This window comes from Atheta coriaria, unplaced genomic scaffold (genome assembly GCF_025399875.1).
Source record: "Atheta coriaria isolate IRGN ID8LTWV9N9 unplaced genomic scaffold, Caltech_Dcor_3.1 hic_scaffold_6_pilon, whole genome shotgun sequence".
Lineage (NCBI taxonomy): Eukaryota > Metazoa > Arthropoda > Insecta > Coleoptera > Staphylinidae > Dalotia > Dalotia coriaria.
The window spans coordinates 5,923,303-5,944,349 of record NW_027045448.1 but is presented as its reverse complement, the minus strand read 5'-3'; the positions used below and the strand labels follow the sequence as shown (position 1 = coordinate 5,944,349).

The 21,047-nt window shown below is 33.9% G+C and overlaps 1 protein-coding gene and 1 long non-coding RNA gene across 2 annotated transcripts; both read left to right on the top strand.

Moving 5' to 3' along the window:
• The first annotated feature begins 376 nt into the window (after positions 1-376).
• LOC135795065 (zinc transporter ZIP1-like) lies at positions 377-14,843 on the top strand. The gene is given in 5 exon segments (XM_065306632.1): positions 377-777; positions 3,818-4,730; positions 4,733-4,762; positions 4,765-4,995; positions 14,301-14,843. Coding segments are annotated over 4 exon segments (1,254 nt in total). The 5' UTR covers positions 377-777; positions 3,818-3,841; the 3' UTR covers positions 14,405-14,843.
• A 465-nt stretch (positions 14,844-15,308) lies between these two features.
• LOC135793622 (uncharacterized) lies at positions 15,309-19,679 on the top strand. Its single transcript, XR_010548671.1, has 4 exons — positions 15,309-15,502; positions 19,009-19,128; positions 19,189-19,343; positions 19,412-19,679. It is a non-coding gene; the product is annotated as an uncharacterized lncRNA (long non-coding RNA).
• Positions 19,680-21,047: the final 1,368 nt, after the last annotated feature.

Here is a 21,047-nt window from a genome sequence, read left to right as displayed (position 1 = left end):
AGCCATCCATAACAACAATGCGTGATTGATTTAAATACATAGCAAAAAACCAATAATTTCAACACCTATCAACACCAATATCAATGTTTGCCTGAGTTGCATTTCAACTTGTAACGACTGATAATAACCTGCCTGGTTGAGTAAATACTTGATCTTAAAGTGTGTACTTTATTTCTCATTCAAATATTGTCTAGAAACAAAAGTACGAAGATATCATTCTGCCTTGAGAGTTTTTTCCATGGGTTTGATAACTTTGCGCGACTTTGAGAGGTTTGCAGGATGGCGTTGATGGGAGCGCACCGCGAGAGAACCTCGAACCGCCCCCACCATCGCCACCCGTCGCACGCGCTTTTAAACTGCTAACCGCGATGGTCTGTGCTGTCTGCTGAGTGCTGCGCCACCGACTGCCGATTTGCTCGCACTATAAAATATAAAAGTGAGCAGCCGTTTGAAAATCGATGCATTCACACACTACACACTACCGAAGCATGTACAGAGTGTACACCCACACGCGATTAAGTTTGCTATTATTTCCAATCGCAGTTTTCAATCACATCTGACGACGGTGTGATAGATTAATAATCGGTGATTATTAATTATTTTTTAAATTAATATATAATAACAACTTGTAAAGTGATAATAATTTTTTTATGATATAAACATAAGTTAAATTTACATTAAATAGTAAAGTTAAAAAATACGTACGGTTAGTTGCGCTGTTTTCGCGTGCAAATTCAAGTGCTAATTTCCTTTTCTGCGCTCAAGGAGTCATCAAACGTAAGTGTGCCTTTGAAATCATATTATTTTGTTTACTATGTCACATCAAGTGTGCAAAAGTTTACTCTAAGTATTGAAGTACAACTTAGGCGCACAATAATATAATTAAGATTATAAAAATATTGATTGTACAATGCCAAACAAATTACATTATTGATTATTGCTTAAATTCATTAAGTATAAAATTGTGTGCCTACATAATAGACTAAGGATTTCATTGATTAAAAGTTATACCCAGTTTTTTATCTAAACAAAATGTAAAAAGGTATTTTTTATTTCAAATTTCAACTTTTAGTACAAATATCTTTAGGTTTAACAACGTTTTATAAACAAAACATTTATTCTTTTATTACTTCAGAAAAATTTGGTTTTTGCACGATTTGTTTTTAAGTAATTAATAAATAACTATAAATAACTAAGTATGTAGTTAATTTGATCGTTAAAATGTGTTTGGAAAATTTAAATTGATCTATAAAAAGTTTCTCTGATTTATTGTTGATAATAACACAAACCTGTTTTGCGTCCGCACACACCGTTAAAACACTTAATAGTAAATTTAATAAGAATATTCTATTTAATTAGTTTATCGGTGATAAGAGAAAGTGTAAAAAATGCTGCAATATTTTTATTAAATTTATTAACGTAGTACCATAGTTAAATTGAACAAAGTATGACCAGATGTTTTGAAATTCAAATTTCTGCAAATAGTTTAACTGTAAAATGTGTAAAAGATTTGTTGCACAAAACGCTCGCCAGTAAATACTCGTAGAAATATATTACTAGGTCAATAATTTCAAGATTGCGTTTGCCGACAAGTCGAGATTGTAATTTATTTACCTATTATTTTCCCGAGCAGTGCAAAGTAAACTAGTCGATGAGTAGTTATATGTACTATATATCTACACATCGTGTTACTATTATGTATTGCGCAGAGACGTCTAATAATAAAATACTCATTGATGTAACGAGAGTCCGAGACATAGAAATCGAGGATGATATAATCACGCAAGTTGTAACGCACACCTTGCTGATGAAAAATAAACATAGCAATTTTTTAAAATCTATATCTAAATATGTAGCTAGATTAATAAATGAATAAAAAAATCAGAAAATCACTTGTTTTGATGATATAGTGCCATAAATTGCAAAAACGGTAATAAAATTTGAATTGTTTAATAGGGTTTTACATTGTCGTTTCAAAATGCAACATAAACGGATTTTGACTATAAAAAATTGATGGATGTGAGATTTTATTTATTTATTACTTTATTACTTTATTCCGTGTATTTGCTATTGTTTCAGTGAGCATTATTATTTTATATTGGCGTTATAATTCCTAAAATAATTCATAGTAATAAATATTAATAATAAATTAATGAAACATCAATTTTCCAAATTATCTATTTATCATTTCCAAAATTCAGAGAATAATGTCAATGTACCAGTTATTTATCGGTTCAGCTTTCTCTAGGAAAATATTTCGTTAAATTTCTAAGGTTAATAATTAAGTGCGATTTGTAATGTTTACGATTTGGCAATAACAGTCCAACACTTGTACGCTTAGTGATTGTTTCATTCGCTCGTTATTTTATTACACACACTCAATTTTGATTGCACTATTGCACATGCACTCATTTATATAACAGGGTGTAAATAACGAATAAACTTCTTGGACGCATTATTATTGCAAATAACTAACAAACAATAAAGAGACTTACGTGTGGCAATTGTCAGAGGTAAATATTTCTTTAGAGTTTTTACTAACAATGCAAAATTATATTGTTAATGTTATGGATATATTTTATATGCAACATGACTACAAATATGCGTGATATTTCCGATAAGTCTACAATTTGAAACTCACGTCGTCCAAATCGTGCAAATATTTTTCAGCAACCATACAAAACTATGCACATATTTTGACTACTGAATTAGACAGACCTGCGTATGTTTTCTAATTATTCATACACTTTAAGTGATAAATTGTGGGCTTTACAGGATAAACAAGTGTAACTAATTTCGTTTTGTTATTTAAACTTTTGAGTACTTATTCCTTTGTTGAAAAAACTTTTAAAAACTTTTTTAGACAATGACTAACTCGGAACATTATTTTATAAATTCATGATTTTGTCTTTATAACTTCTTCTTTTATAATTTTCTTGTTTATTACACTCGCATACATTCAATTACTAAAAGAGAATTCTGAAAAACTAATAATTGCGGTTAGTATACGTGAAAAACCGAATACCGCTTATTCAATTAATTGTTTTTTTTATAAACCAGTATTATGAATGAAGAATGATAAATTGTTGTATAGGAATTATTACTTAATATTTGTTTAATATTCATTAAATATTAATTCAATATTTAAATTTAATCTTTGTTTAAAATGGGAGAACTATTGCTTTATTCATAATTTACAAAAAATATTTATATAATACTAATAAAAAACCACCAGTTGTCGATTAGCAACTGAAACAAAATTAGACGAGCCTCTACAATTAGCAAAAGGATGTAAACAAGTATATATTATTGCTCCATCAGTGTGAGAACTGGGAACAACATCGAAAATAGAATAAAGTATAAACGTTGTACACGAGTAAGCGAAAAACTAAATAAACGCTGATTCCACATTTTATGATCATTTGACTACGCCAAATTATACAAACAAAAATTCTTAATTCACAGATCGTAATTTTAATTGTTGCTATGATGTTAACACACTAGTTACTATATCTTTATTGTTTATTTAATATTTAATTAATTTACAAAAGAACGGAACTGCGTGTTTCACACGGAAGACAAACAATGAAATCAATTTATTTACTTGGCGAATGTACGAATAAAAAATGCATTATTATTATTAATGGCATTCAGACATTCAAATTCAACAATTACTACAGTGTGTTATGTTTCCAGATGAGATTTATTTGCATTTAAAAGATACATTTAAAAAAATCAAGATTTTATTCAATTTTTAATATACCAATATTAAAAAGAAATTTTCAGATAATAAATGTGTATATTTTTGAATTGACAGATTCTAACCTGTTAACCTGGCATAATGTCGGAGATAATCAACGGTATCCTCCGGAATGCGGTCCACGAGCACGCCAAACATGGTTCCGAAGATGATCATGACCACGACCACGAGGACGAGACCTCATCGCCAGTGGTGGCCAAAGCAGTTGCGATGGGTGTTTTATTCCTGACATCGTTAATTCTCGGCTGTCTGCCCATAAAACTCTCCAAGTGGTTCAAATGGGACTCGAACCCTAAAGGCAGCACTGTGGTCCAACTTCTACTGTGTTTCGGTGGTGGCGTACTACTATGCACAACATTTCTACATTTGCTTCCCGAAGTTAGCGAAAGCGTGTTAGAATTACAAGCGGAAGGTCACATTGGCGACATGCGAATGCATTTCGCTGAATTTCTCATGTGCGTTGGGTTCTTTACCATGTTCTTTGTCGAAGAATGCGTACATTATTACCTTCACCAGAGACAGAAATCTGTTACAATGGGAGCACTCAGACGATCACTTTCCATTAGACGTGGAGATCATACAGTATCAACTACAGAATTAGTTAAAAACATGGAAGAAACAAAATCGAACCCGTTGAGTTTTCAAAGCAGTACGACCACGATCAATAGCGAATTGAATCATAATAATACTAACGGACATATTCACAGTCAACAAAATGGCCACCATAATCATAACCACAGCAGTCATGATCACTCACATGCGGGTCACAGTCATTTGATTATGGAAGCAGAAGACTCGATAGTAAAGAGTATTCGTGGTCTGCTTGTGGTGTTGGCATTGTCCATCCACGAATTATTCGAAGGTTTAGCTGTGGGTCTGGAGTCTTCAGCAGCTAATGTATGGTACATGTTTGGAGCTGTCAGTGCTCACAAACTGGTGATAGCATTCTGTATTGGAGTTGAGTTGGTCTCAACAAAACACGTACCCTTCTCATTATGGTGTACGTTTTACATTCGCCATTGTCAGCCCGATGGGTATTGGCATAGGTATTGGGATCAGTGACACAGAAAATATCTCAACCACCATTGCATCTGTGATACTGCAAGGACTCGCTTCCGGTACTCTACTCTACGTAGTATTCTTCGAGATCTTACAGAGCGACAGAAAAGGTGGTCTTAAACAGTTCCTGGCAATTCTTGGCGGATTCCTTCTTATGTTAACAGCAACAATATTAGGTAAGTTATTTTTTATTATAATTTCTTCCTTAAAAGTGTTTGTATTGAAATCATTGCTACGCGTGCGCAGTGTGTGTAAATATGAGCGACTATTGTTTTTTGTTTAACTTAATGTTGGTAATTGTATTATAACTTGCTGCTTACGTCGCAGTATGGTAAATGATTGATTATCATAAATATTTGCATGGTTATTTTTAAAAGAATATTAAAACTAACATATTCCAACACGTATTGTATTGGCCCAGGTAACAGGTAGTAATTGAAATTGTTAACAGACAGTGCGGTAATGTCTAAAGCACATAAATAATCAGGACGTGCGTGCGCATTGAAAATCCTTTTGGATTCCGAATTCTACCGGGTTATGAAAGCGCAATGAGGAGCGGCACATAGACGACTATTTGATTGTAGAGTGGACACTCTCCGACAGACTTCCTTATTGTGCGTTTTGGTTTTTAAAGAGTTCCTTGTCTAGTTGACACGCAATGCGTAACGAACTCTGTTAAACGTTGGTTAAATACTAATTCGCGTGTTGCCAAATAGAAATAACAAAATCAAAAGCACAAGTTAAAATTTAAGTTTTATTACACTTATATCAAGTAATTATTATTTCCTGTTATTGTTGACACATTTTGATTATTGTATGGCCTTTTGTGAATTTAAAATTAATGCCAGCTAAATTTTTCATTTTTGGGTAATAATCTTCATTTAGGTAAAATTTGTCATTTTGTAACTTTTTTATCACTCAGGAAAAAATATGTAAAGTTTAAAATATTATTCTTTTGTGTCATTATGTTTATGTTTAATCGCGTCTGAATAATTTTACGTCCGCAAACAAGCAAACAATGACAGATGAAACATTACCTGTGTTTTAAACTTGTTTAATTTTAATTGTTTTCGCGTTATCCTTGACTCAAGAGCGCATCTGCTTTGTAACAACCTGTAACCTAACATTTGTGGCGTCTTAAATCATCATTATCCGCATAAATAAATGCAAATGTAATAACTTAATTACAAATTTAACTAACTTTTTTCATAAACACGCTTGTTTTCGATGCAGAAATCGTGAATAAATGAATATGTAAGCAAACATGCAGAGATGCAATTACTAGATAAGTCGGATTAAGACAGAAACTTGTTGTTGAATATTGCAAATTTTTCTTTTATTTCTTAAACTAAAAGTTAAAACATTTTGGCAGAACGTATTTTATCCCACAGATCCAATGATACTCGCCCACAAAAAAGTATGAAACCAAAAGTCGTGATTTCGTGATATCGTGATGAATGGGTTTTAATGACCGCGGTAAATGCCGTATACTTTTATTGTTCATCATCTGTGGACGGTAATTCTCGACATTTAGTAAGTGTTTACATAACACTTGTAATTCAAGTCTTGCCTGCTGCAAGAATTTTACCACATAACCACAAATGAAGAATAAAAAATATAAAAAAAGAAATCACATTGACTGAAACCACTTAGGTGGGTTATTAAATTGAGTCATCAATTGGAGAGTACTTCCCAGTAAAACTTTCAATTGAATTTCTTTTGTTAGAGCAAAAAATTCCAAAATTCGGAAATCCCATGTGGCTTTTTTATGTTTAAAAGTCATTTTGGTTGACTTTTGAATTAGCGCGCAAAAAAAAAACGAATTATTTTATTTCACTGTCTCATGTGCGTCGGGTCAAAGACCCAAATAACTTATGTCTCTTGTTAATTCATTTTATTTCACTACCAACGCACGCCGGTATTTATAAATGTGCACACGCACGTCCAGTTGATACGCTGATACGTAGAAAACGAAAGACGTGCGCGAAATCGTAATATATAACGAAGTTTTGAAAATTTTTACCTTTTTTATTGTACGAGAAACTCAACGATGTCGAAAGTTTACGGTCGCCCAAAAAAAAAACTATGACGTGAATATGTACCACGGTTTAGACGTCCGGCGCGCCTCATTTGCATGTAACATTGGCTAAATTATTACTTCGTGTATCAATATTCGCGGTTGTTCAATAAGGAATTGAAATATAGTGACCTGATTATGAACCGCACAGGCAGACGCTCGTTTATTATTATGATTATGATTATTATTGCAAATTGTGCAATATTTTTATAACGCACTTAAATGTATTTGTGCAGACTTAGTATAGACGTAAAACAAAAGAAATAGGAACGCGTAGTGAATACGAAATTAAGAAATTTAACTTTGAATTCTTTTAAACTGAACACGTTTAAAGTTATTTTTTCGCATTATGTTGTGTTTTCAGTCGGAAAATGTAATTGATTTTTGAATGCGTAGAATGTTTATTGCGATTTGATTGAGCTTTAGAACGCAAACAAACCATCGACCAATTTAAATCAACACGAATACCTGCAGTTGCACGAGCTACACGCGATTCGATGGGAATATTAATTCGTTAAACACGTGCCAACGATCTATTGTTTGCGTTGCAACATTATCTTGTTGTGACTCGAATCAGTCACATAAAAAATACAGAATAACGGCTCAACACAAAAATGTGTTTTTAATTTATTCAAGTTCAATTGATCTACTTTTCGTAATTTGTTTATGGTTGATATATTTAGTATTTATTTAAAACTTATTATCGGCTGGTGTTTGTTAAGTTTATTGCTTCAATATTTAGTCAATCTTTTGGATTTCATGCTTTATTTATAGTTTAATTAGCTTTTTTGCATTTCCTAGTTAATCCTTCAATAATTCGTGTGCATTTCTTTATTCTACATGTTTAAAACTGCATTTTTACATATATTATACAAGAAATAATTTTATTGTTACATTTCTGATTTCCTAAAGCGTAAAATCCGTGCTTCTTTATTGAATGATCCTCGCGATAAATACCAGATATTGTACAGTAGACATGTAATTAAAATCTATTAATAGTTGTTTTGCCAGCAAGAAACCTCTTGTATTTCGTAATTGGTCAATAATTGATTTCCATAGAAATTGATAGGTATTTTACCAGAGTTTTATGATTGTACGCGCAAGGTTGTGCAAATTACTCAAATAAATTGCGCGTGTTTTACACTAACTACCGATTATGACACGTTCGTGAAATATCATACTTGCATTTATATCGTCCGTGTAATTTAAAGCGTGACTTTTCTCCCGGCCGCAAATTGTATACACCCACGGGAAATTTGCTTTTTAAACAATGAAAATATTTAAATAAATGACTCATCACTAGCTTTCTGCAAAATAAATTATATAGGTATTGTATTGCAGTAGTTAGTTAAGTTAAATAATTCATATTATTATTTAAATTAATTTTGTGTTACGATATTAAATGCTGAATTTATTTTTGATTACAACGAAACATCTGGTAAATTTATTAAAATTTCGTTCTTTCTAAAACTTTAAACTAAAAATGTTGTTGGGATGCAAGGACATTAGGATCAATTACTTGCTTATGTCTATGAACTTGACATACATTCACTTCTTCTCTGCAACTGTTGTCACGACCATGCCCAGGATATCGTTCATTATTTGCAATTTAAATCTTAAGAATGATTGACGTTTGATTGTATTTTATTATCCTTTCCACACACCTTAGTTATGATTTACTAAACGACAGGTAAATTTATGACAAATTAATTCGGTGTTGCCTCGAATTTAATTCTTGTGGTGTCGCCGAACGCATTTTCGCAATTCTTATTTTATTTTATTGTTTCTACTGTCAAAATTATGACAGACCGCAAACCGCAGGCATCGCGGCGACCGCGACCATCACGACTGTCAACGTGCGGCAATTATTTGTGGTTCTTGACCCAAATATAAATAATCGCGCTACAATTATTAACAATGGTGCAGACACCAAGACCCTACGAAATGACCAAACAATGGAAATTATGACCAGAATATGTGCTGCATTTTTGAGTCATTGGGTGACAAATTGTTGTAAACATCATAATTACAACATGTCTTACATGACATACTGGTAATTGTATTTGCTCCGCTTATTGAGCGGTAAATTCAAATGCGCGCATGCGCAGAAATAAAGTCTTCCTACTCTCCGATGTTTAATTGAAGTACATTAGTTTCTTACCGTCTGATACAAGGTTTGCGACGCTGTGAATTCTCTAAAACTTTCGCAAATTTCTCTTCATTTACAACATTTCGAACACAATCAGTTTAGAAACTGCTCTCCGAAAATTTCAACAAATGATTTCTATTAAATTACATACTTGCAGATATTACCTCTATCTGATACATTCAGCATTAAATTAACACTTTTACATAACCATACATTCTATACATTATAAACTGTTGCAATATGTAAATGTTTTGATAGATTCAATACCAAGCGAACATGAGAATATTAAGATGCAAGAAAGGTGCTTAACAAATGCAAACACAGCACATTGTACTTACATACTGATATAGTAAGAGATAAAGTGATTAATGCAATACATATAAAATTCACAATGCATAACGGATTAACTTATTGGTACTTATACCAACATATAAATGAAATTCAAATTACAACATTCTATTCTGTCTCTTTTAGTAATTAATGAGTTTTAAACATTTTTCAGTATTATAATTGCAACACTAAAAGTTAGGCAACTTTTAAATCTATCTGGATAAGCGAATCAATATTTCGTCATTTAATTTGATTTCTTTTAACAGATTGTATGTATTTTACGTGTATGTATTCAGAATTTAAAAAGAGACACTTTGAATGCGAATGACATGCATACATAATTTGTTAAGCATCAATCACTTGCAATGCTGCAATCATTTGCATTAAATCCATGTGCATCATGCGCGAAATTCTAAATAAAAGACATTTTTCGTAATTTATACCACGGATATCCATCTAGAAAATTATGTATATAATAAAATTAGTCAATATATTTCATATTCATTATTTGCTCAACATGGCGGAACGAAGCAAATGCAATTGTAAGTTGTAGTTGGTAATAATGCAATCCGCATGCAAAAATAACGAAATGAAGCAATATAGCAATGAACTTTTCTTTTCTTTTTTCCTGTTCTCTATTTTTACACTTCTTGCTAAAAGCAGGTGCAATTTACGATTCGTGGTTGCTTCATGTTATTACCAACAATGAGCGTGTGCCGGTGCCCAGCAGACACCAACGCGTTTAATATGGTTAATTAAGTCCACGATAATTAATTCCCGCGGCATTTTGATATGCTGTGATTATAATCGAGTTTGCACACTTTCGCTTTTGTTTCAATTAGCACTTGGTGCAATCAGTTTCAGATTTGTTATTAGAATCAATTATTTTGTCACAAAAAAGTTTCCATCACTTTTATTTTAAATTGGGATTAATACCAGCACATTCTCCGTGCTTGTGATTTATATTACTGTCTTGGCCGCGTATAAAATATACAATATTGTCGTTAACAATCCAGCCATGAATTAAACACAAACAGATAAACTGACAAGCATTGTTTATTCTTTTAATATCATCGGTTTCTCATAAGCTGCTCATGAATATAATCGTAATGTGATTGAATAACGTTCGGTTCGTGCGTACCAGAGTACTTAGATGCACCGTAATTCTTTGTAAATCGTAATTGAACTTTTAACTCTTTCACTCGACACCACTGTGAAGGTTTTAGATTGTCTTTGCATTATTCATTATAATTATAGTGAGTATATTGTCGGGCGCGATATTTATTCTCGGCAGTTCTTTTGTTTCATGCGAAGCGAACGCACATATAAATTTAATTTCGTTAAAGTTTTTAATAGTTTTTTTCAATTTTGAGTTTAAATTGCCCGAGTTGGTGTTGATGTGTCGAGCAGCGCTAACAATGCAATCACACAACAATCATAAATAAACAGAAAGTAATTGATAATGACAACAATAATACGCGCAGTGAACGTTGTGCCGCACATGGTATACACAGTAGCCACTTGTCGGCGGTGAGTTGGTGTGTTGGTGTCGCAAGTGCCGCAAGTCGTGAGTGACTTATCACTCGTAAAAGTTTTTTTGTATTTCGTGCGATTCCAGTTGAACCTGCTCCCGGTCGATATCGTAGTTGTAAGAAACAATTACAACTAACAGCGCACGTTTAAAAATTTCGCCGATTGACACATCACTGTTATTCGCCATCATCGCGCTACTCGTAGCATAAATACCAAAAGTCATCTCTGCGTTCTGTACGAAGAAGTCGTCGAACATCTCCATATCTATACGCGGCGTGGACTAGCGCTTTCTCGGTGCCCTCATGCCTTGATTCGGTCAGTGTGTTCTTCGTTCTCTTCGAATCAAGAGTGCGTACAGTGGCAGCAGATCAATTTAAGACTGTTGTAACTTTATGGTGTATTTTGTGCGCAAATTTTTGCCTTGAGGAAGTTGAGACTGATGTTGTGATTTTTTCCATTAAGAACAATTGTCGATTAAGCCTCGCCAAGGACAAACTGGACGTGCTTTGTGAACACATTGGATGCAATTTTGCACGGCTACGATCTGATAACAACACACCAACACTAAAGTTGCGAATTCGTCCTGCTACCATGCGTCCAAATCTTCTGTATTCAGTTTGTTTTTTCGTTACCGTGTATGTTTAGTATGCTGCGCGCGTGAATACAGTCATCAGCTCATTATCCGGACAAAAATCGCGCGCAACAGTGTACCGGTGAGAAAAACACGGGATCTGGAAGCTGTTTGTTCAGTCTGCAGAATCTGGTCCATCTTGACGGTGTGTTAGCGGTGCTTGGCTGGCGAAACAGTTCTCTGACATCAAACGCGGATATTGAGTTAGTTCGCAAAGATGAGTGAAGTACACAACAGTACGGAAAACGGTGCGCCCGAGAGCAGCGATCTGTTGGTGGCCAAGATATTGGCGATGACCGTACTCGGCTTGGCGTCCTTCTTCGTTGGAGTGTTGCCCATCAAACTGGCAAAGCGCATCAACATCAAGTCCGCGAACGAGGACAAGAATCTACTGATTTCATTGTTCCTCTGTTTCGGTGGTGGCGTACTATTATTCACTACATTTTTACATCTCCAACCGGAAGTTAGAGAGAGTTTTGCCCGATTGGAAGGAGCAAATAAAATTCCAATAATTGGACATGGCATATCTCTATCAGAAATCGTCTTCTGTAGCGGTTTCTTTTCGTGTATCTGATTGAGGAATTAGTGCACGTATTGTTGGACCGACGTCTAGAAAATCAGGCACTGCACAGAACCCTCTCAGTGCGTAAGAAGGACAATGTCCACATTCCACGAGTTGCACTAAACAAGGACGACGTAGTAGGTAATGTCGGTAGCAACAAACCGGAAGTTGGAAAGATGGAGGTTCAGTATCATCATAATGGCCATAGCCATGCACATATTGATGAGAATATCAAGAATTCTTTCCGAGGACTTTTAGCCGTATTGGCGTTGAGTTTTCACGCCGTCTTCGAGGGTCTTGCTGTCGGACTGGAAAACAGTGTGCAGAAAGTTTGGTACCTGTTTGCGGCCATCGCCACGCACAAGTTGGTGATTGCCTTTTGCGTTGGCGTGGAACTGGTCACGTCCAAAACGAAGATGTTGTTGATTTTTATTTATATTGGTACCTTTGCGATTGTCACACCATTAGGTTAGTAGTTGAAATCCATAAATTATCAGATAACATAAATTGGATCTCGTAGGAATCGGCACTGGGATTGCGTTGAGCGAATCTGGTACATCAGAGATTGATGTCACATCAGTCGTGCTACAGGGAATGGCCGCCGGTACACTTTTATATGTGGTATTCTTCGAAGTTTTGGCTAGGGAAAGAAGCAATAACCATGCTGGAATTTGGCAACTTCTAGCAATTATCGTCGGGTTTGCAGTCATGTTTTGTTTGCAGATTATCAGTGAGTTACAATATAACACGAACAAAGAAAGTCTTGGAATGCATGCAATTTAAATTTTAACTGTAATCTTTACTTATAAGAGGCAGTAATCTTGCTTGCGTCAAACTGTTAGACTAGTTGGTAATGTATTTATGTGTTTCATTCATTGAGGTGCGCCGTGTGTCATGTCGTGCGGCGCTCATCACTTTCGAAACTGGAACACATACCAACGTCTTGCACTCAAACTCTTAAAGCTCTTCAATCACATTGCGCAGAGTATTATTTATGAATTATTACGTTGAAGAGCCGACGCAATCGGAATAGTGTAGTAACAATTATGAGAACGTCCGAATTGAGAACTCGCGCGTATTTTCAGATAATGATAATGTGGCCCCGTTGGAGGCGCATTATCGCAATTGTCTGTACTCTGTAAGATTAATAAGGAAGCGCTGCATTACTGAGTTGAAAATGCGGTGTAAAAACACGTTGTGAAAGCACAACATTGACCAAGCGAATAAACATTGCCACTGTTGTAGATATGCACGAGCGCGAAATAAACGCAAAGCAAAAATAACTAAATGCGAAACAGGAATTGAAGGAAAAAAAACTGAAGAAAGTTCTTCGACCATGCAAATAATCAAGAAATCAAGCAATCAAGAAGTCATCGTCGAGTGGGTCCGAAAGTAAATTTAATGCATGCACGTATTCAATTATAACGTGCAATTTTATTCTGCACACAACTGAGAGATATGCAGATCAATGTCGTTCAAAAACTTATCTCCATATCCGATCTGTCAAACTTTCAACAAGTTGTATGCTACCGCGTCGCTTCTTTTCTACTCTGCGGCGAGTTGTGAATCTCGACGCGTCGCGGAATGTCTGCATACGAATCTATGTTTAAACAAAATTGTGACCGGCGCGCGTTTCGTATCGGGCCGAATGTTGAACGTTTATACAGTTATTGACCCGGCGTGGCCTTCACGAACAACTTTTGCTTTCTACGGGATGTCGACGCACCTTGCCGACGACTCGCTGCCGTTGGGTCTCTTCTGGTGTGTCCCGCGGCCATCGTGTCAACCTACAACCGCTGCTACCCTACTTTCTAAACGCGCTAAACAGTTTCAATCACAAATCTGCTCGGATGCTGCAAATTTTGCGCAACTGTTGCAACGGGATTTCCTTTAAATTTAAATTGACGCAATAAAAGACGTTTCTATACCAACTCTCTTTTTATTCTCAGAAAAAAAAACACACACACATCATCAAAATTATTAGTGTTTGGTGATCAATTGTGTGCACTGAGTTAAAGTTTATTGAAGGTTCTATGACCTGACCATGTATATAATTATCATGTTGACTTGAAGATTACAACAATCATTCTGTAAAGTCTTATAGCTCATAAACAAATGAATCGCACTGATTTCAATACAAATACTACTGAAGATGCAAATAATTCCAATGTGATGATAACATGTTTGCTTGTTTTGCAGCTGGACATGAACACAGCCATGGCGGAGAACATTCGCACGGAAATGAAGAGGCCGTCACCGCAGCCCCTATTTTGAGCGGCGTGGACCATACCAACTTATACTAATCGAATTGCTTTCTCTAATGCAATCAATAACTTAACTTATAATTTAAATCATTTGAAGACAGCAAACTTTCGGAATTTAAACAATTTGCTATTCGCATTGCGTTACACATGCGTGAGTGAGACGATGGGATGGCGAATGTTAGTGGAAATGGTCATAGTGATAAACTGAACTGTGATAATTCGTGAAAGTATAAATTGATATTAGTAGCTTTTAATTTTTAAGGACGACGCGTCGCATGTTTGCGAATAACAATGCCCTACGTTAATGTAGTGTTTTTCAATACCGTTGACGATTAATTAAATATGTTGTTTGCGCTTAATTAAGGTGGTAAATAAATTAACCATTATCTGTTTAGTTGTTTTTTAAGAAGATAAAATAAAAAATGAGAATCGTGTGAACATATGTTGTAAAAAATAAGAATCTATACTTTCAATTTAATAGATGTTCTTTTTATTCAGATTTTCCTTAAATTTTTACAGTTGTTGACTGGGAAGTAAGAATTAGTTCCTTTCTCACGTTACAGGTACGTAACGAATGAGTTATTTGATGTCGTAATTGTGAAATAAAATTTATTATTTGATATTCGAGCTGCCATCTATGAATGGAGGCACTAACTTAAAACATATATTTCCTACGAAATTAAATTCCAACGGAACGCAAATGCATTCCAACAATGTGCGAATTTGATAACAACCTATCCTATCTTAAATAGTTATCGTGTCTCGTCGCAACGTGTACAGCGTTGCGTTAGTCGTCATTTCTTTTGTTTGTTTATAAACAACTTTTATTGCGTTCGACGAGCGAAACATTTACCTGCGGATAGTCTTATCTTATCCGCTGTCGCTGCGCTGCGTTCAAGATTTCTTATTCAACGCACTACAAACAGTTTTTAACCGGTTGTCAACTGATTCACACGCGTGTTTTGTGACTGCACTTTTCCTGTTATTTTTTTTATTGGTAAACAGCATTATATTAAAATGCGATTTACATGTAGTTCTAGAGTTTGTGTTAGTGAAATGTAGTTGGCCGTCGGTCTACGAGTAACTCGATGTGACTTTACTGCCTATCAGAGTTAATAATCCACTCAGTTTATACAGGTAATGTTTGAATTAAATTATTTATAACACTTGCATTATTTATTCAAATGTTAAATTCAATTTCTATTATTTCTTCTTAGCCAGTTGTCTTACGATTCCTAAATTGTATTTCTTATATAGTAATATTACTTCTTGTTCAACTCTACGCGGTTATCGGGTTTGTGTATAAACAACTTTGTTATCTCTTTGAAGCAGTTTCATGCTTCGCTCGTACTTCGAACGTTTCAGTCTGTTCTTATTTGCACGCGGCTTGTCTCCTTTCTTTCATTTCAATTCTATGAAATGCAGTATATTGTTAATTGTGGACATACTTATCGACTTGCTTGCGTTAGTCGGTTAAAGAATTGTTTGTAATACAAGACTCTATCCGACGGAAGAACTTAATAAGTGCGCAGTACAGTTCGTGATCTAACACTCGTGTTTTTCTCTGTTTCAGTGTCCTATTATCTCTTTTAGTTTACGAAATATTCGCAATTGAAAAAATTGGGCAAAAATTGAAAAATGTCACTTTTTAACACTTTTAGTCACGTTTTTTGTCCTTTTACTATTAGAAATATTATTATTTTATATTTATATCTGATAGAGAATTTTCCAATCTTTCATAATAAACGATTAGTTGGTAGCTATCTCTTTTAGTTTAAGAGATATTAATTTTTGAAAATAGTTGGCAATTTTTTCTTAAGAATGAAAATTTCATCTCTCAGATTTCCCTTTTAACTATCCTATCTGATAGAGAATAGTCCGTAGATTAAGACGCTGCGATCAGATCCTATTTATCTCTTTTAGTTTACGAGATATTCGCGATGGAATAAAATGAGCAAAAATTGATAAATGTCACTTTTAAGCACTTTTAGTCGCGTTTTTTGACCTTTTACTGTAGGAAATATAATTATTTTATATTTTTATCTGATAGAGAATTTTCCAATCTTTCATAATCAACAATTAGTTGGTAGCTATCACTTTTAGTTTAAGAGATATTAATTTTTGAAAAACGTCGAAAAAAAGTATCAAGCACCCCTCTTGGCAATTTTTTCTTAAGAATGAAAATTTCATCTCTCAGATTTCCCTTTTAACTATCCTATCTGATAGAGAATAGTCCGTAGATTAAGACGCTGCGATCAGATCCTATTTATCTCTTTTAGTTTACGAGATATTCGCGATTGAATAAAATGGGCAAAAATTGATAAATGTCACTTTTTAGTACTTTTAGTCGCGTTTTTCGACCTTTTACTATTGGAAATATTATTGTTTTATACTTTTATCTGATAGGTAATTTTCCAATTTTTCATAATCAGCAATTCGTGGGTTGCTATCGCTTTTAGTTTAAGCGATATTAATCTTTTGGTCGGCTAATTTTGTGGCTTTGAGTGTTTAGCGGGCGAACGCCATGTCGTAGGACAACCGTTCTTTCACCAAATTATAAATATTCAAATTCTTTATAATTTTCATGTATAACTTGTGGGTTTAACCCTTTGGAAACCTACAAAAATGCCCTTTCTGTGTTTTTCTGTCGGCTAATTTTGTGGTTTTTAGTATTTAGCTGGTGAACGCCATGTCGTAGGATAACCGTTCTTTCACCAAATTATATATATTCAAATTCTTTATAATTTTCGTCTGTAATTTATCCTTCGGGAAACCTACGAAAATGCCCTTTTGTGTTTGTTTTAGGTCGGCAAATTTTGTTATTTTTAGTGTTTATCGGGCGAACGCTATACCGTAAGATAACCGTTCTTTCACCAAATTATAGACATTCAAATTCTTTATAATTTTCATGTATAATTTGTGGGTTTATCCCTCGTAAAACCTTGGAAAATGCCATGTTTGTGTCTTTCGGTCGGCTAGTTTTATGGGTTTCAGTGTTTAGCGGGCGAACGCGATATCGTAGGACAACCATTCTTTTAACAAATTATAGATATTAAAATTCTTTATAATTTTCATATATAACTTGTGGGTTTAACCATCGGGAAACCTACAAAAATGCCCTTTTTGTGTTTTTCGGTCGGCTAATTTTGTGGTTTTTAGTGTTTAGCGGGCGAACGCCACGTCGTAGGATAACCGTTCTTTCACCATATTATAGATATTCAAATTCTTTATAAATTTCAGGTATAGTTTGTGAGTTTATCCCTCGGGAAACCTGCAGAAATGCCCTTTTTGTGTTTTTCAGTCGGTTAATTTTGGGGTTTTTAGTATTTAGCTGATGTACGCTATGTCGTAGGATCACCGTTTTTTCACGAAATTATAGATATTCAATTTCTTTATAATTTTCATGTATAATTTGTGGGTTTATCCCTCGGGAAACCTACGAAAATGCCATTTTTGTGACTTTCGGTCGGCTAATTTTGTGGCTTTCAGTGTTTAGCGGGCGAACGCCATGTCGTAGGATAACCGTTTCTTTACCAAATTATAGATATTCAAATTCTTTATAATTTTCATGTATAATTTGTGAGTTTATCCTCGGGAAACTTTCAGAAATGCCCTTTTGTGTTTTTCGGTTGGCTAATTTTGTTGTTTTTAGTATTTAGCTGATGTACGCCATGTCGTAGGATCACCGTTTTTCACCAAATTATAGACATTCAAATTCTTTATAATTTTCATGTATAATTTGTGGGTTTATCCCTCGAGAAACCTATGAAAATGCCATTTTTGTGTCTTTCGGTCGGCTAATTTTGTGGCTTTCAGTATTTAGCGGGCGAACGCCATGTCGTAGGATAACCGTTTCTTCACCAAATTATAGATATTCAAATTCTTTATAATTTTCATATATAATTTGTGGGTTTAACTCTTGGGAAACCTACAAAAATGCCCCTTTTGTGTTTTTCGGACGACTAATTTTGTGGTTTTTAGTGTTTAGCGGGCGAACGCCATATCGTAGGATAACTGATCTTTCGCCAAATTATAGACATTCAAATTCTTTATAATTTCCATGTATAATATGTGGGTTTATCCAAAGGAAAACTTATAAAAATGCGCTTTTTATGTTTTTTGATCGGCTAATTTTGTGATTTTTAGTATTTAGCTCTGGAACGCCATGTCGTGGGACAACCGTTCTCTCACTAAATTATAGATACTTAAATTCTTTTTAATTTTCATGTATAATATGTGGGTTTATCCCTGGGGAAACCTACAAAAATGCTCTTTTTGTCTTTTTCGGTTGTCTAATTTTGTGGTTTTTAGTGTTTAGCGGGCGAACGCCATGTCATAGGACAACCATTCTTTCACCAAATTATAGATATTTAAATTATTTATAATTCTCATACATAATTTGTGGGTTTATCCCTCGGGAAACCTACAAAAAATGCCCTATTTGTGTTTTTTGGTCGTCGAATTTTTTGGTTTTTAGTGTTTAGCGGGCGAACGCCATGTCGTAGGACAACCGTTCTTTTAGCAAATAATAGATATTTAAATTCTTTATAATATAAATTATATAAATTGTGGGCTTAGCCCTCGGGAAGCCTACAAAAATGCTTTTTTTTTGGTCTTCTAATTTTGTGGTTTTTTTGTTTTAGCCGGCGAACGCTATGTCGTGGGGCTGCCGTTCTTGCACTAAATTGTACGGTGCCTTGAATGGGAGTCACTTCTACCGCTACCTTCGCACGGTGCCCTAAATGGAAATTTTTATGGATCCTGTAAGAATAATTAATTTAATTTATGTATATGTATACTTCATTTACATAAATATTTTCCAGTTGTTGGATGAATCATTGGCTAATCCTGAGATGGTCAAGTTAATCAATAGGGACCAACTGGAGAGGTTCCGTGGTACTGGTGGAGGAGTCCGTATTGAGGATTATGTTTTAATTACTGAAGATGGATGTGTCAACTGGACTTAAGTTCCAAGAACGTATGTTATATTTTGGCAATTTATAATATTTTATATTTTACTATTCTGTTATTCATTCTGGTTTATAGTGTACAAGAAATTGAAGATTGGATTGCCGGTGTTGATGATGATTCCAAACACGATTGAATGAATTTACAACATCTTGAAGCTGTTATTGTTATCATTTTTGTTTATTTTGTTAAAAGTTATAAAAAAAGAATTATATAATTGCATATTATTATCTTGTTTTCTTGCTTGTATTGTTGAAAATGCTGTATACATTAAGAAATTGAGTTTGTGATTGTGTATATTCTACATGTTTGAATAAAAAGGTAGTTTTATATTTTTGACTATAAATTTTTATCGTTTTATTTGTTCCAAACGGAGAACTTAGCGCGCAACATCGTTACTCCTTTATTTAATCCATAAATCCCTTAAACTTTATTGGAAATGCCACTGCTAAATATGGAAAATAGTTCAAAATTAATTTTATATTGTATCAATATTAATTCAAAAACGGTATCACTAGTGTCATCTATCCACGAGTAACTAAACTACGCCGCTATTCAAGATTGCTGGAGATTCAGCAGCCTACTGCACTTTCTGCGATCCTAATATTCAAAAGATTTTTGTGTATCATTTCACTGGAATTTCTCGACAAAATTTTTTGTGCCATTTTTTGTTGTTTTTCAATAAGGATGCCATCTTGTCCAGAATTCTTCAAGGATCAAGAATATGTAGTTCTTTTTTTTCTAGCCCTTCTAGTTGTCGAGATAATTACCATTTAATCTTCATAAATTAGACTATTCCGACGGGATACACGTGTTTTATTATAATTGCAAATAGGGCCTAAACGGTTAATGATAGCAAAAAACTTTACAAAAATAATCGATGTAGAATTAAATTATGTATCAGCAGCCTCAAACAGAATTTCAAAATTCCAACTTTTAATTTTCTACATAAAAAAGAGAAATCTTTTGCCTTTTTTATAACAAAATCTTTTCTTTAAAAATTTTTTGTGCCCATTTCTTCATTTTGAGAAAAATATGCCATCTTGTCTAGAATTCCTCAAGGATCAAGAATATGTAGTTCTTTTTATTCTAGCCCTTTTGGTTGTCGAGATAGCCTAATTTATGATGATTAAATGTTAATTATCTCGACAACTAAAAGGGCTAGAATAAAAATAATTACATATTCTTGATCCTTGAAGAATTCTGGATAAGATGGCATCATTATTGAAAAACCACAAAAATGGCACAAAAAATTTTTAAAGAAATGATTTTGTTATAAAAAAGGCAAAAGATTTCTCTTTTTTATGTTGAAAATTAAAAGTTGGAATTTTTAAATTCTGTTTTCGGATTATGATTGATAATTTAATTCTACATCGATTATTTTAGTAACTTTTTTAGTTTATGCTAACCGTTTAGGCCCTATTTGCAATTTTAATGAAAACAACATTCGACATAAAAAAGAAAAATGTTTTGCCTTTTATGACGAAATCTTTTTTCAGCAAATGCAGGTTCTGTAATAATTAAAATTTTTAAATTCTGCTTTCGGATTCTGAAAGTAGATTAAATTCAGAATCGGAAACTAGTAACACACTTATAGATTAAGGACCGATTGGCATGTAAAATCCAATTTTTTAATTAAAACTGCCAATACAGCCTAAACAGTCAATGTTAAGAAAATAATTACATAAATAGTCGATATAGAATTTTAGCTTAC